The sequence below is a fragment of the Scardinius erythrophthalmus genome (genome assembly GCF_964197995.2).
Source record: "Scardinius erythrophthalmus genome assembly, chromosome: 2".
NCBI lineage: Eukaryota > Metazoa > Chordata > Actinopteri > Cypriniformes > Leuciscidae > Scardinius > Scardinius erythrophthalmus.
This window is the reverse complement of record NC_138222.1, coordinates 1,602,253-1,614,752: the sequence shown is the minus strand read 5'-3', so window position 1 is coordinate 1,614,752 and position 12,500 is coordinate 1,602,253. Positions and strand designations below refer to the sequence as shown.

The window sequence follows — 12,500 nt, the reverse complement described above, 5'->3', positions numbered from 1 at the left end:
GTCATCGGCATCATGCGCTGAATACCCGAAAAGTAGTGACAACAAAATGTATAATGAAATTAAAATATATAAATTCTCATAGTTTTTGATTAGTTTAGCCTATTTTATTAAAACTGATTCCTTGAGTCACACAGAGAACAAGGACACCAATCATGGTAACAGCATAAGCAATTAAATCATATTACTAGTGATTATACTCATATATCTTCATCTGTTCTGTCTGAGATAATCTAAAAATGTCTTTAATTACTCATGTTGTAGTTGGTCTGAAGCTCATAACTCGTGCCTTTTCATGTCCGGCTCACAACAAACAGACAATCTGAGATTGGTTGTCTGTCATGTGTTTAAATGCATTATACTTTCTAAAGGTATGTTCTATAAATAGATAAGCATTATAACTAATGCTGTCAATCAAGTAAAAAAATATACTCGATTAATCGCAATTAAAAACACTTACGTTTTTATTGGTTTATATTTAGTTTAAATATTGTATAATTTCACAGTTAATCTCCACATTACTGTAGAGACAACATAAAGACAGTATATTTTAACTACTTGTTTAATGGCATCTTTTTATGAATGAAAGTCAGTATCAGTAGGCGCGTTTCCATTACAGATTTGTGCAAAACTTTTGCGATGTTTTCTAAATGTCGACAAAAAACTATTTCGAAATGACGGCGTTTCCATTGACTGATGTTATGCGACTAAAACTTATTTTTTTCCTCTCGCGATAAGTAAAATCATTTTAAAAACCATGGTAACGGACGTTGGTAGGTTTATGTACTATATCCCAGCCACTGCACTGGCCATTATTATTAATGGAAGGAGATGTGTGTGTGTTCTCCAAGCATTAATGGTGAGGAACGACCCTTATTATATTGTGAGCGGCTCATATGAGGAGTTTCTGGATGTTTCTCGCTCATTTCTGCTGCGAGGTCTTGATTGTGGCATTTATTTGAGGTTTAGAATCCATTATTCCTGTAATTATTTCATCTTATGTTAATTTAATAAAGAACTCTGGCTCGTATTCTGTCCAAACACACCTCGTCATCTACGTCAGGTGACCTGCAAATGCGCAAAAACTGTTTCCATTGCAGTTTTGCGAAATATTTCTTTTTCGAATTGCCTGAAAAACCCCTCATGTGAGCGGAAAAACTTTTTTGCGATAAATGGGAGTTTTTGCGAAATTGACGTGTTTCCATTGGGCGTGTTTTCAATTCACAATTTCAATTTGCGCAATTTGAAGGGTAATAGAAACGTGGCTAGTGATACTAATATAGATATTGATGTCTGGATAAAAAAATTCCCCCAATTTTTTGCATTAATTATAATTTTTAATTATATAATATATTATTAATTATAATTTTTAATTATAATTTTTAGCCATTCAACATTACAGTGTAATTAAAAGCTATCAATTTTTAACATTTATAAGGCTTTAAATATTAAATATTTGAACACGTTAAACTGGACAATGAAGCGGATGTGTTAACGTGTTAATGGTGACAGCCCTACTTATAATGTATTATAACTGTGGTTACAATTACTCATGAGACCACAATGCATTATAAGGAGCATCACAAGGCATAATCAATACTTTTATAATGCATTATATATTAAGGTTTAAGTGTTACCGAATATGCAACTATAACTTTTCTGACGATGTTTCTGAAATTTTTAAAAAGCTTGGTACCAAGTAAACAGGTTTAGTCATCCTTAAATGTTACGCAAGGAAGCAAACTTGGCTAAAATGAGAAGACCTTCACAGTCGAGTCCCAGGATGCTGTGTACAGTCTGTCGTCCCTCCAGCAAATATGGCTGACCGCATCATCATGACCCATTAGAGTCTCCTGTCTTCTTCCATACGCTATCGAGTAAAAATACCTGAGACAGGGATCCAAGAGGAGGTGAAGAGAGAAGAGGGGAGACCGAGAGAAAACTATGAGGAATGTGTTAAACTGACTTCAGAATTACAGGGATATGATTGTGGTCAGTGTATAAATCTTACACATTATTGTCCCAGGACGAGCACACGACGATCTCATCATCGGGCAGCATCAGGCAGGAGGACAGCGCCTTGAAGAGTGTGTTTCAGTCAGAGGTCAGATGCGCTCTTATTTACTGTGGCTGTTGTACAGGGGCTCCAGAAAGCATTTGCCACAGTTCCAGTATCCTCATAAAGGCAGTGAGTATGTCTTAGGGTCCTATTATGGCCTTTTACAAAGTCTTGATTTTGTTTTTTTGGGGAGTACTAGAATATGTTACACATTGTTAGAAAATGCATTATTTTTCACATATTTTACATTATTACAGCTCCTCTCTCCCCACTCTGTCTGAACGCCTCGTTTTCAATTAAGCCCATCCTTCCGAAATATGAACTGTGCTGTGATTGGTCAGCTGGCTCAGTGTGCTGTGATTGGTCAGCTGGCTCAGTGTGCTGTGATTGGTTAGCTGGCTCAGTGTGCTGTGATTGGTTAGCTGGCCCAGTGTGCTGTGATTGGTTAGCTGGCCCAGTGTGCTGTGATTGGTCAGCTGGCTCGGTGTGCTGTGATTGGTCAGCTGGCTCGGTGTGCTGTGATTGGTTAGCTGGCTCGGTGTGCTGTGATTGGTAAGCTGGCTCGGTGTACTGTGATTGGTCAGCTGGCTCGGTGTACTGTGATTGGTCAGCTGGCTCGGTGTGCTGTGATTGGTAAGCTGGCTCGGTGTACTGTGATTGGTCAGCTGGCTCGGTGTACTGTGATTGGTCAGCTGGCTCGGTGTGCTGTGATTGGTAAGCTGGCTCGGTGTACTGTGATTGGTCAGCTGGCTCGGTGTACTGTGATTGGTCAGCTGGCTCGGTGTGCTGTGATTGGTCAGCTGGCTCGGTGTGCTGTGATTGGTAAGCTGGCTCGGTGTACTGTGATTGGTCAGCTGGCTCGGTGTACTGTGATTGGTCAGCTGGCTCGGTGTGCTGTGATTGGTTAGCTGGCTCGGTGTACTGTGACTGGTCAGCTGGCTCGGTGTGCTGTGATTGGTCAGCTGGCTCGGTGTGCTCTGATTGGTCAGCTGGCTCGGTGTGCTGTGATTGGTCAGCTGGCTCGGTGTGCTCTGATTGGTTAGCTGGCTCGGTTTGCTGTGTGCTGTGATTGGTTAGCTGGCCCGTGTGCTGTGATTGGTTAGCTGGCTCTGTGTGCTGTGTGCTGTGATTGGTTAGCTGGCCCAGTGTGCTGTGATTGGTTAGCTGGCCCAGTGTGCTGTGATTGGTAAGCTGGCTCGGTGTGCTGTGATTGGTTAGCTGGCTCGGTGTGCTGTGATTGGTCAGCTGGCTCGGTGTGCTGTGATTGGTCAGCTGGCTCGGTGTGCTGTGATTGGTCAGCTGGCTCGGTGTGCTGTGATTGGTTAGCTGGCTCGGTGTACTGTGATTGGTCAGCTGGCTCGGTGTGCTGTGATTGGTCAGCTGGCTCGGTGTGCTCTGATTGGTTAGCTGGCTCGGTTTGCTGTGTGCTGTGATTGGTTAGCTGGCCCGTGTGCTGTGATTGGTTAGCTGGCTCTGTGTGCTGTGTGCTGTGATTGGTTAGCTGGCCCGTGTGCTGTGATTGGTTAGCTGGCTCAGTGTGCTGCGATTGGTTAGCTGGCTCGGTGTGCTATGATTGGTCAGCTGGCTCAGTGTGCTGTGATTGGTTAGCTGGCTCGGTGTGCTGTGATTGGTCAGCTGGCTCGGTGTGCTATGATTGGTAAGCTGGCTCGGTGTGCTGTGATTGGTAAGCTGGCTCGGTGTGCTGTGATTGGTAAGCTGGCTCGGTGTGCTGTGATTGGTCAGCTGGCTCGGTGTGCTATGATTGGTAAGCTGGCTCGGTGTGCTGTGATTGGTAAGCTGGCTCGGTGTGCTATGATTGGTTAGCTGGCTCAGTGTGCTGCGATTGGTTAGCTGGCTCGGTGTGCTATGATTGGTAAGCTGGCTCGGTGTGCTGTGATTGGTTAGCTGGCTCGGTGTGCTGTGATTGGTCAGCTGGCTCGGTGTGCTGTGATTGGTCAGCTGGCTCGGTGTGCTGTGATTGGTCAGCTGGCTCGGTGTGCTGTGATTGGTCAGCTGGCTCGGTGTGCTGTGATTGGTCAGCTGGCTCGGTGTGCTGTGATTGGTTAGCTGGCTCGGTGTGCTGTGATTGGTCAGCTGGCTCGGTGTGCTGTGATTGGTCAGCTGGCTCGGTGTGCTGTGATTGGTCAGCTGGCTTGGTGTGCTCTGATTGGTTAGCTGGCTCGGTGTGCTGTGATTGGTCAGCTGGCTCGGTGTGCTGTGATTGGTCAGCTGGCTCGGTGTGCTGTGATTGGTCAGCTGGCTTGGTGTGCTGTGATTGGTTAGCTGGCCCGTGTGCTGTGATTGGTTAGCTGGCCCAGTGTGCTGTGATTGGTCAGCTGGCTTGGTGTGCTGTGATTGGTTAGCTGGCCCGTGTGCTGTGATTGGTTAGCTGGCCCAGTGTGCTGTGATTGGTCAGCTGGCTTGGTGTGCTGTGATTGGTTAGCTGGCCCGTGTGCTGTGATTGGTTAGCTGGCTCTGTGTGCTGTGTGCTGTGATTGGTTAGCTGGCTCGGTGTGCTGTGATTGGTTAGCTGGCTCGGTGTGCTATGATTGGTCAGCTGGCTCGGTGTGCTGTGATTGGTTAGCTGGCTCGGTGTGCTGTGATTGGTTAGCTGGCTCGGTGTGCTATGATTGGTCAGCTGGCTCAGTGTGCTGTGATTGGTTAGCTGGCTCGGTGTGCTGTGATTGGTTAGCTGGCTCAGTGTGCTGTGATTGGTTAGCTGGCTCGGTGTGCTGTGATTGGTTAGCTGGCTCGGTGTGCTGTGATTGGTTAGCTGGCTCGGTGTGCTGTGATTGGTTAGCTGGCTCGGTGTGCTGTGATTGGTTAGCTAGCTGGCTCGGTGTGCTGTGATTGGTTAGCTAGCTGGCTCGGTGTGCTGTGATTGGCAGAGATTAGCGTCGTTGGTTCCGAAAGTAAACTATTCATTTCATCATGAACGGAGCCAATAGAGGAGAATAATAACATTACAATCTTTGATTTGAAGCAAAAAAAAAATATTTGAAAATATAAAAAAATGCAAAAGCTACAAGAATGTTTGCTTTATTGAGGGAACTACAATCCCATGAAGCATTGCGAACAGCGTAATCCAATTAAAAATGTTGGAGAAATATAAAGCTACTCATTTAAAAATGTTGATTATATATATATATATATATATATATATATATATATATATATATATATATATATATAACATCAATATTTTTTAAGTTTACTGCAAAACATGCATATGCAAATATTTAATTATTTTGAGAGAGTAGAGATCGACTCGATTATGTCATTCGAAAGGAAGTGGGTGGAGCTAAAGACTTTAGCACGTGTTTTTGATTCCAGATCCTGATTATTGCGAGTAAATATTGTAATCTTTGCAGGAATGTAATATTAGGATTTTACAAAATATCATTTAACTTTAACGACACTAAGAAAGTGAATAGCAGTCACAATAATTCCGATACAACCATAGATATGTGGGTTCAATACGCAAACGTGTAATTTTCGAATATCTACGTTTTTAACGCGTACAACAGCATTTTCAAATTTACCAGCTTGGGGGAGCGTCTTCACAAAGCTGTTTTCACTGTACAAAAACTGTAGTTGAAAACCGCTGGGGGAAAAACGTATAATGTGCGCGTCTAATGCAATTAAATAAGATTAATTTTTAAGTGTAGCTTATGTTTCCAGATACACTGCGTCTTCGCTAAAGAGCTTACCATGTTGGAGAAGGACACGCTTCTTTGCAGGCCATTCTCTTTGGAGAACATCTTCAGTGTAGAGTCTACATGAGGACACAATACGTGTTAATTCATGTTAGCAATGTGCTAAATTATGCTAGCAACATGTTAAAAAATGTTAGCAATGTGCTAATCCATCCTAGAAATATGTTAACAATGTGCAAAGTCATGCTAGAAACAGATTAACAATGTGCTAAATCATGTTGATAACATGCTGAACATGCTAACAATGTGTTATTTATGTCACCAACATGATAAAACACACAAGAAATGTGCTAATTTATACTAGAAACGTGTTAAAACATGCTAGCAATTTGCTAATTCATGCTGGAAGCATGCTAACAATGTCTTAAATCATGTTAGCAACATGATAAAACAAGCTAACAATATGCAAAGTCATGCAAGAAACATGTTAACAATGTGTTAAATCATGTTAATAAAATGCTGAAGTAAATATTACAGTTCTGAGAAATCAATCAGAGGAATTTATGTCTCTCACAGACTTGAGCCTAAATAACGGAGGGATTCCTGACCTTGAGAAGTGGAGAAGATGGCATCTCCGCTGAGGGTCACGGCGATGCCTGTTACTGCCCTGCAGAAGCACAACACCAGCGTCAGAAGCAGCTCTCGCTAGCCATCTGCTCTCAAACACTCACAACCACACCAACAGATACTCACTCCTTGTGTATTTTGTAGGAAGACTGCAACTCAAGTTTGTTCATGTTGCTCCAGGCCATTCTCCTACTCTCCTCAGTCAGGTCCTCGAACGAGTCCATACTCGGAGACACTGTATTTCGGATTAAAATAGAGTCAAGGCCTTTAAAATAAACGTTTTAAGTGAGAATAGTGCCAGGAGGCGTATGCCATAGTGTGTAACTCCCTATAAACACACAGAGATGCTTTTGGATTCGCCAGTTGTTGTTTTTTAGACATAATTTCTTACCTTTATTAGGTTTTGCATTTAGATTCACATTTAGAAATTCTAAAAGACTACTTTTCGTCAAGGTTTAGAGATTAACCCCTTCATTGCTGTTTTTTTGTTGTTTTTTTGCATCATGGCTGATTTGTAGTTCACACCAACAAAAGACTGAGTTTTTTGTATTTTTTTTGTATTTTTTGTATCGTTTTTGTATCCCCCCCCCCCCTTGATTTTCACATGATGTTCACATAGCTAATGTATGGAAGCTTGTTTCTGCCACAAAATAAAACATTTTAAAAGATAATTGCGACTTTTTATCTCACAATTGCGAGTTTACATCACAGTTTACTTGCAATTCTGACTTTATAACACGCAATTCTGACTTTATTTCACGCAATTCTGACTTTATATCTCGCAATTCTGACTTTATTTTACTCAATTCTGACTTTATATCTCGCAATTCTGACTTTATTTCACGCAATTCTGACTTTATATCTCGCAATTCTGACTTTATATCACGCAATTCTGACTTTATATCATGCAATTCTGACATATTTTCTCAGAATTGTGAGATATAAACTCACAATTGTGAGATATAAAGTCCAGTTCTAAGGATTTTTTTGAATTTATTTTTTTACCTCAATAGTTTTTATCTCACAATTCTGACTTTATAACACGCAATTGCGACTTTATATCATGCAATTCTGACTTTATATCTCGCATTTGCGACTTTATTTCTCAGAATTGCGACTTTATATCTCGCAATTGCGACTTTATTTCTCAGAATTGCGACTTTATATCTTGCAATTCCGACTTTATTTCTCAGAATTGCGACTTTATATCACACATTTGCGACTTTATTTCTCAGAATTGCGTCTTTATATCTCGCAATTGCGACTTTATTTCTCAGAATTGCGACTTTATATCTTGCAATTCCGACTTTATTTCTCAGAATTGCGACTTTATATCACGCATTTGCGACTTTATTTCTCAGAATTGCGTCTTTATATCTCGCAATTGCGACTTTATTTTTTCGGAATTGCGACTTTATATCTCGCATTTGCGACTTTCTCAGAATTGCGACTATTTCTCAGAATTGCGACTTTATATCTCGCAATTGCGACTTTATTTCTCAGAATTGCGACTTTATTTCTCAGAATTGCGACTTTATATCTCGCAATTGCGACTTTATTTCTCAGAATTGCGACTTTATTTCTCAGAATTGCGACTTTATATCTCGCATTTGCGACTTTCTCAGAATCGCGACTTTATTTCTCAGAATTGCGACTTTATATCTCGCAATTGCGACTTTATTTTTCAGAATTGCGACTTTATATCTCGCATTTGTGACTATTTCTCAGAATTGCGACTTTATATCTCGCAATTCTGACTTTATTTCTCAGAATTGCGACTTTATTTCTCAGAATTGCGACTTTATATCTCACAATTGCGACTTTTTTTCTCAGAATTGCGACTTTATACCTTGCAATTCTGACTTCATATCTCGCAATTCTGACTTCATATCTCGCAATTCTGAGAAAAAAAGTCACAATTCTGACTTGATATATCGCAATTGTGAGAAAAAAAGTCAGAATTGTGAGATAAAAAGTCGCAATTATTATTATTTATTTATTATTACGTGGCGGAAACAAGCTTCCATACTAATGCGACAAAAGTCAGCAAGTGTCATCCCTTCTTTTGCTTTTTGGGCCAGGGATGCGCCGGTACCTGGCGAGAGCTCGCAGCTGCTGAGGCTGACGGTCGCGGACAGGTTGTGGAAGCGAGGAGTGATCCTCTGAGGATGAGGAGTGGTGAAGAGCTGCCGTGGCGTCTGGCCAAACTCCAGTATTTGAGTTAGCATGGCTATTTTCTGATCCGTGTCCTCAATACTGCAGAAACACACACATACGCACTGACAAAATGTACACTGACAAATATAAAACACAAAGAAAAATCAAAACGATGAGTTATTTAACCCTTGTGCATCAATTAAAAAAGGTCCATAGAGGACAAAAATGTGTCAAAAAACTCTAAAAGTTTGAAGCTTGGGAGCACAGACTTAAGTTTGTTCTCATTTTAAAGAAGATCCTTGGCAGATTATTGTTAAAGTACAAAAAAGTTAAAAAGTGAAACCAAAAAAGTTATAGTTTATGAAAATTATTTATGAACATTATTTTATATAAAATATATATTTTATGAAATCTGTTGAACTCTAAAACTGAAAAAAAAAAAAAAAAAAAAAAAAACATGAATCCAAACAAGTCGTGTTCCAAATTTGAGGTTGATATCTCAAAAAATGAGCTTTCAGTGAGATGTTGTTTGGGTGCAGCACCACCTTTCCCCATTAGGTGCAGCAAAACTCAACTGGTGCAAAGAGTGGTTGGATTTGGAATTTACAGTAGAGTTTTTCTCTCTCAAATATTACAAGCACACACACACACACAAACCACACTCTGACATCCATACCAACACACACACACACACACACACACACACACACACACACACACACACACACACACATACAAACACATACAACCACACACACACACAATTAGAGCTGCATAATTGAAGTCTTGCCAACAGAATAAAAGCCCCAGAAGAAAAAACCCTTGAAACAAAGGGCTTCAATGGGGACACTTTTGTCCTTAACTATTTTGGAACTATTTTGTGTATCTAGTGCAAAATAGATTTTTTAAAGGAAATGGGGGTGAAATAGTAAAATTCCAATAAAAATACACACCTGTGCCAAAATACATGCAGTTGGCATTAAAGGTACAATATGCAAGATTTTCTGCCGCTAGAGGGCGCTACATTCCAAACAACAACAATGGCATAGCTTGATGACGATGTGAAGGAGCGTGGAATGATGGGAACTGTCGTTTTCAACTCCACCGTGGATGTAAATTAGTCAGACGGGAATCGAAAAATCATGTTCATGGATGAGGTAAAGTTCTATTTTTATAAATGCTGCGTTTAATGACATGCTTTTTGTGGCGAGGGGGCGTGGCTCAGCGCGGTCTGTAACGGGAGAGAGAGAAACGAGACGAGCGGGACGCAAGTAGGTCAGGTGCAAATGACGAACACCTGTGTCTTATTGCAGTGATCGGCGTGAAGAGACGCTTATAAGCCGCGCTGGAACGAGAGAGAGACTGGAGAGAAACTTGGACGCAGAGAAAGAAAAACGGTTGCCACGGTGAATGCGCGTTGTGCGCGACTTTTGTTTGTTTTGTTTTATTTTAATAAAGTACGAGTCCCAGTCACGCCGACCCCTGTCTTCTTCCTTCCTGACTCTTGAACCTCATCACACTTTTATTTCATTAAAATGAATTAACCGGAAGAAAAGTAAGGTTTAAATCTAAATATGTTACTGTATTTGTCGAATTCATTGTTGTGATAACGCGGCGCAGTTTTCCGTGTTCTAAACAATTGTTGTAAAAGTACATTCGAGCATACCCACATCATTTGCCAAAATACTGATTAATCTTTATGTATAACACATGCTATATTTATTTACATGGCCATAAACACCAGACGTGATAAACAATGTCAATAAACTAAACACAATCCTAAAGCAATAATACTTCCCTTACATAAACATAACTATTACCGAAAGCTACATTTGGAAAATATAAAATTAAGCATGCTTTGTCGACAGAACCAGCTGCAATCGGTAAAGAATAATTGTGTTCCATAACGACTGCACGAAACAAGCTAACTTTGTAGTAGGGCTGCACGATATGAGGAAAAGCTGCGATGTGCGATAACATTGTTTAATATTGCGATGAAGATATGACTTGCGATAAATATTCAAATGTGAATGTTAGCTATACTGTTCCCATGTCTTAAGGCCCGTTCACACCAAGGACGATAACTATAAAGATAACGATAAAGGTATAATTCTAAAAATCGCTCTCCATATTAAAGAATAACAGAGTTCACACCACAACTATAACGATAAAGATATGAGGAACGATATCGTTGGGATCACTTTCAGAACGATTTTTTTCCAGCTGTCAAACGATAAAACACTGACAGCCAATCAGAATCCATTCTAATTTAAAGGTCTCGCGCATTTAAAATGGGGCGCGCGCGTGCTTAGAATAAAAAGACCGTTATCGGTCGTTGGTGTGGACGCATATATAGTTATCTTTATCGTTATCTTTATAGTTATCGTGCTTGGTGTGAACGGTCCTTTAGTGCTTTAATAGGTTCTTTGCGTGATAGGTCAAACGTTTATTACCTGCCTGGTTCAGATTACACGATTTTAGCGCGGTTTTAGCACGATCCGTTTGACGTAGGGTGTCCTGGGACGCAAGATTCGATCGTTTCATCTCGTATACTGGGCGACAACCTACGTCGCGTCTGCAATGCTTCGCGACATCACGACAGAAAGACTAGCATGTTTTATTTTTTAACAGTCCTCCACGATGGGTTCCGTCAAGAGTGAGTGAGTATACGAGCGAGAGTGAGAGTGCGAGCGATGACGGGTCGGAAAGCAACGTGTAGTCTGACATGTTTCTTGTCCACGACACGACAAGATTTTAGGAGTCAAAATCGTGTAATCTGACACCGTGACTATCGTCAGACACAAAAATCTTGTAATCTGAACCAGGCATTATTCATCGTGTCAGGCTGTCTGTCGCGATGTGTTCATCGCGCGAGTTTATATCACGATGACGATGAAAATTCGATGTATCGTTCAGCCCTAGTTTGTAGCTTGATAGACGCTACAACTCGCAATTTTCTCATGATTTAAAAATAGTTGGAAACATTTGGGATATTTTAATGCAAAAATCTTACATATTGTACCTTTAACACAGGCAAAATAATCAACAACAAGACACTGAAAAAGACTAAAATGTCCATAAGGACGCACAAGGGTTAATGAGAGAGAGAGAGATACTGACGTTACCTATCGCAGTCGACTCCTCCCTCATAGGTTAACGGATGGAACACTGTAATACAGCAGACGTAAAATAACATGAATAACACACTAATCCTTCATATTGTATAATATCTGTGTTATTGTACCGTTATGGCTGGCCACGGCCTCGCTGCCCTTCTGCTTATACCCGAAGATCAGGTCGATCCACTCGTGCAGGTGTTCAGACACACACTGACTCTCCAGAGCCAGACGCTGCTTCTGCAGGAAGTCGTCCGGATCTGCGTACACACATGTGAAACCAACAACGTGTTGTAGTGTTAGAGAGAAATAAAGCTAAAGTTATAACCATTAACATGAAAGTATTTGTCGGGACAAACTTTTATGCTGGCTTGACAAAGCCTTGTTTGAACGTTAATAAGCTTCCTAGCATGTTTAATCATGTTACTAGCAACGTTTATCATGTTGTTAGCACGTCTTATCATTATTTAGCATTTTGCTAACATGTCTGTAGCATGTTTTTACACACTGTTAGCATGAATTAACATGTTACTAACATGTCTTATCAATTGCTAACGTTTTAACATGTTGCTAACATGATTTAACATGTTTCTAACACGAATTAGCATGTACTTGCATGTTTAAACACATTGCTAACATGATTAAACACATTATTATCATGATTATTACACATTGCTAGCATTACTTAGCATGTTGCTAGTTTGATTTAACTTGGTGGTAACATGTTTTAACACATTGCTAACATGATTTAACATGTTACTAACACGTCTTACCAATTGCTGACATGTTGCTAACATGGCATGTTGTTAACATGAATGAGCACATCGATAGCATGATTTAACATATTGTTAAGACAACTGAACATGTTGCTAACATGTTTTTAACATG

General features: G+C 40.6%; 1 protein-coding gene across 1 annotated transcript in view; it reads right to left on the bottom strand.

Moving 5' to 3' along the window:
- The window catches only part of nsmaf (neutral sphingomyelinase (N-SMase) activation associated factor), a 42,961-nt gene that overhangs the window by 13,359 nt on the left and 17,102 nt on the right, over positions 1-12,500 (bottom strand). The window contains exons 19-26 of the mRNA XM_081393989.1: positions 11,741-11,872; positions 11,622-11,664; positions 8,435-8,595; positions 6,466-6,574; positions 6,321-6,379; positions 5,767-5,831; positions 2,009-2,076; positions 1,761-1,884 (exon numbers count right to left, since the gene is read on the bottom strand). Coding sequence (XP_081250115.1) covers positions 1,761-1,884; positions 2,009-2,076; positions 5,767-5,831; positions 6,321-6,379; positions 6,466-6,574; positions 8,435-8,595; positions 11,622-11,664; positions 11,741-11,872 — 761 coding nt within the window. The remainder of the gene's footprint in view (positions 1-1,760; positions 1,885-2,008; positions 2,077-5,766; positions 5,832-6,320; positions 6,380-6,465; positions 6,575-8,434; positions 8,596-11,621; positions 11,665-11,740; positions 11,873-12,500) is intronic.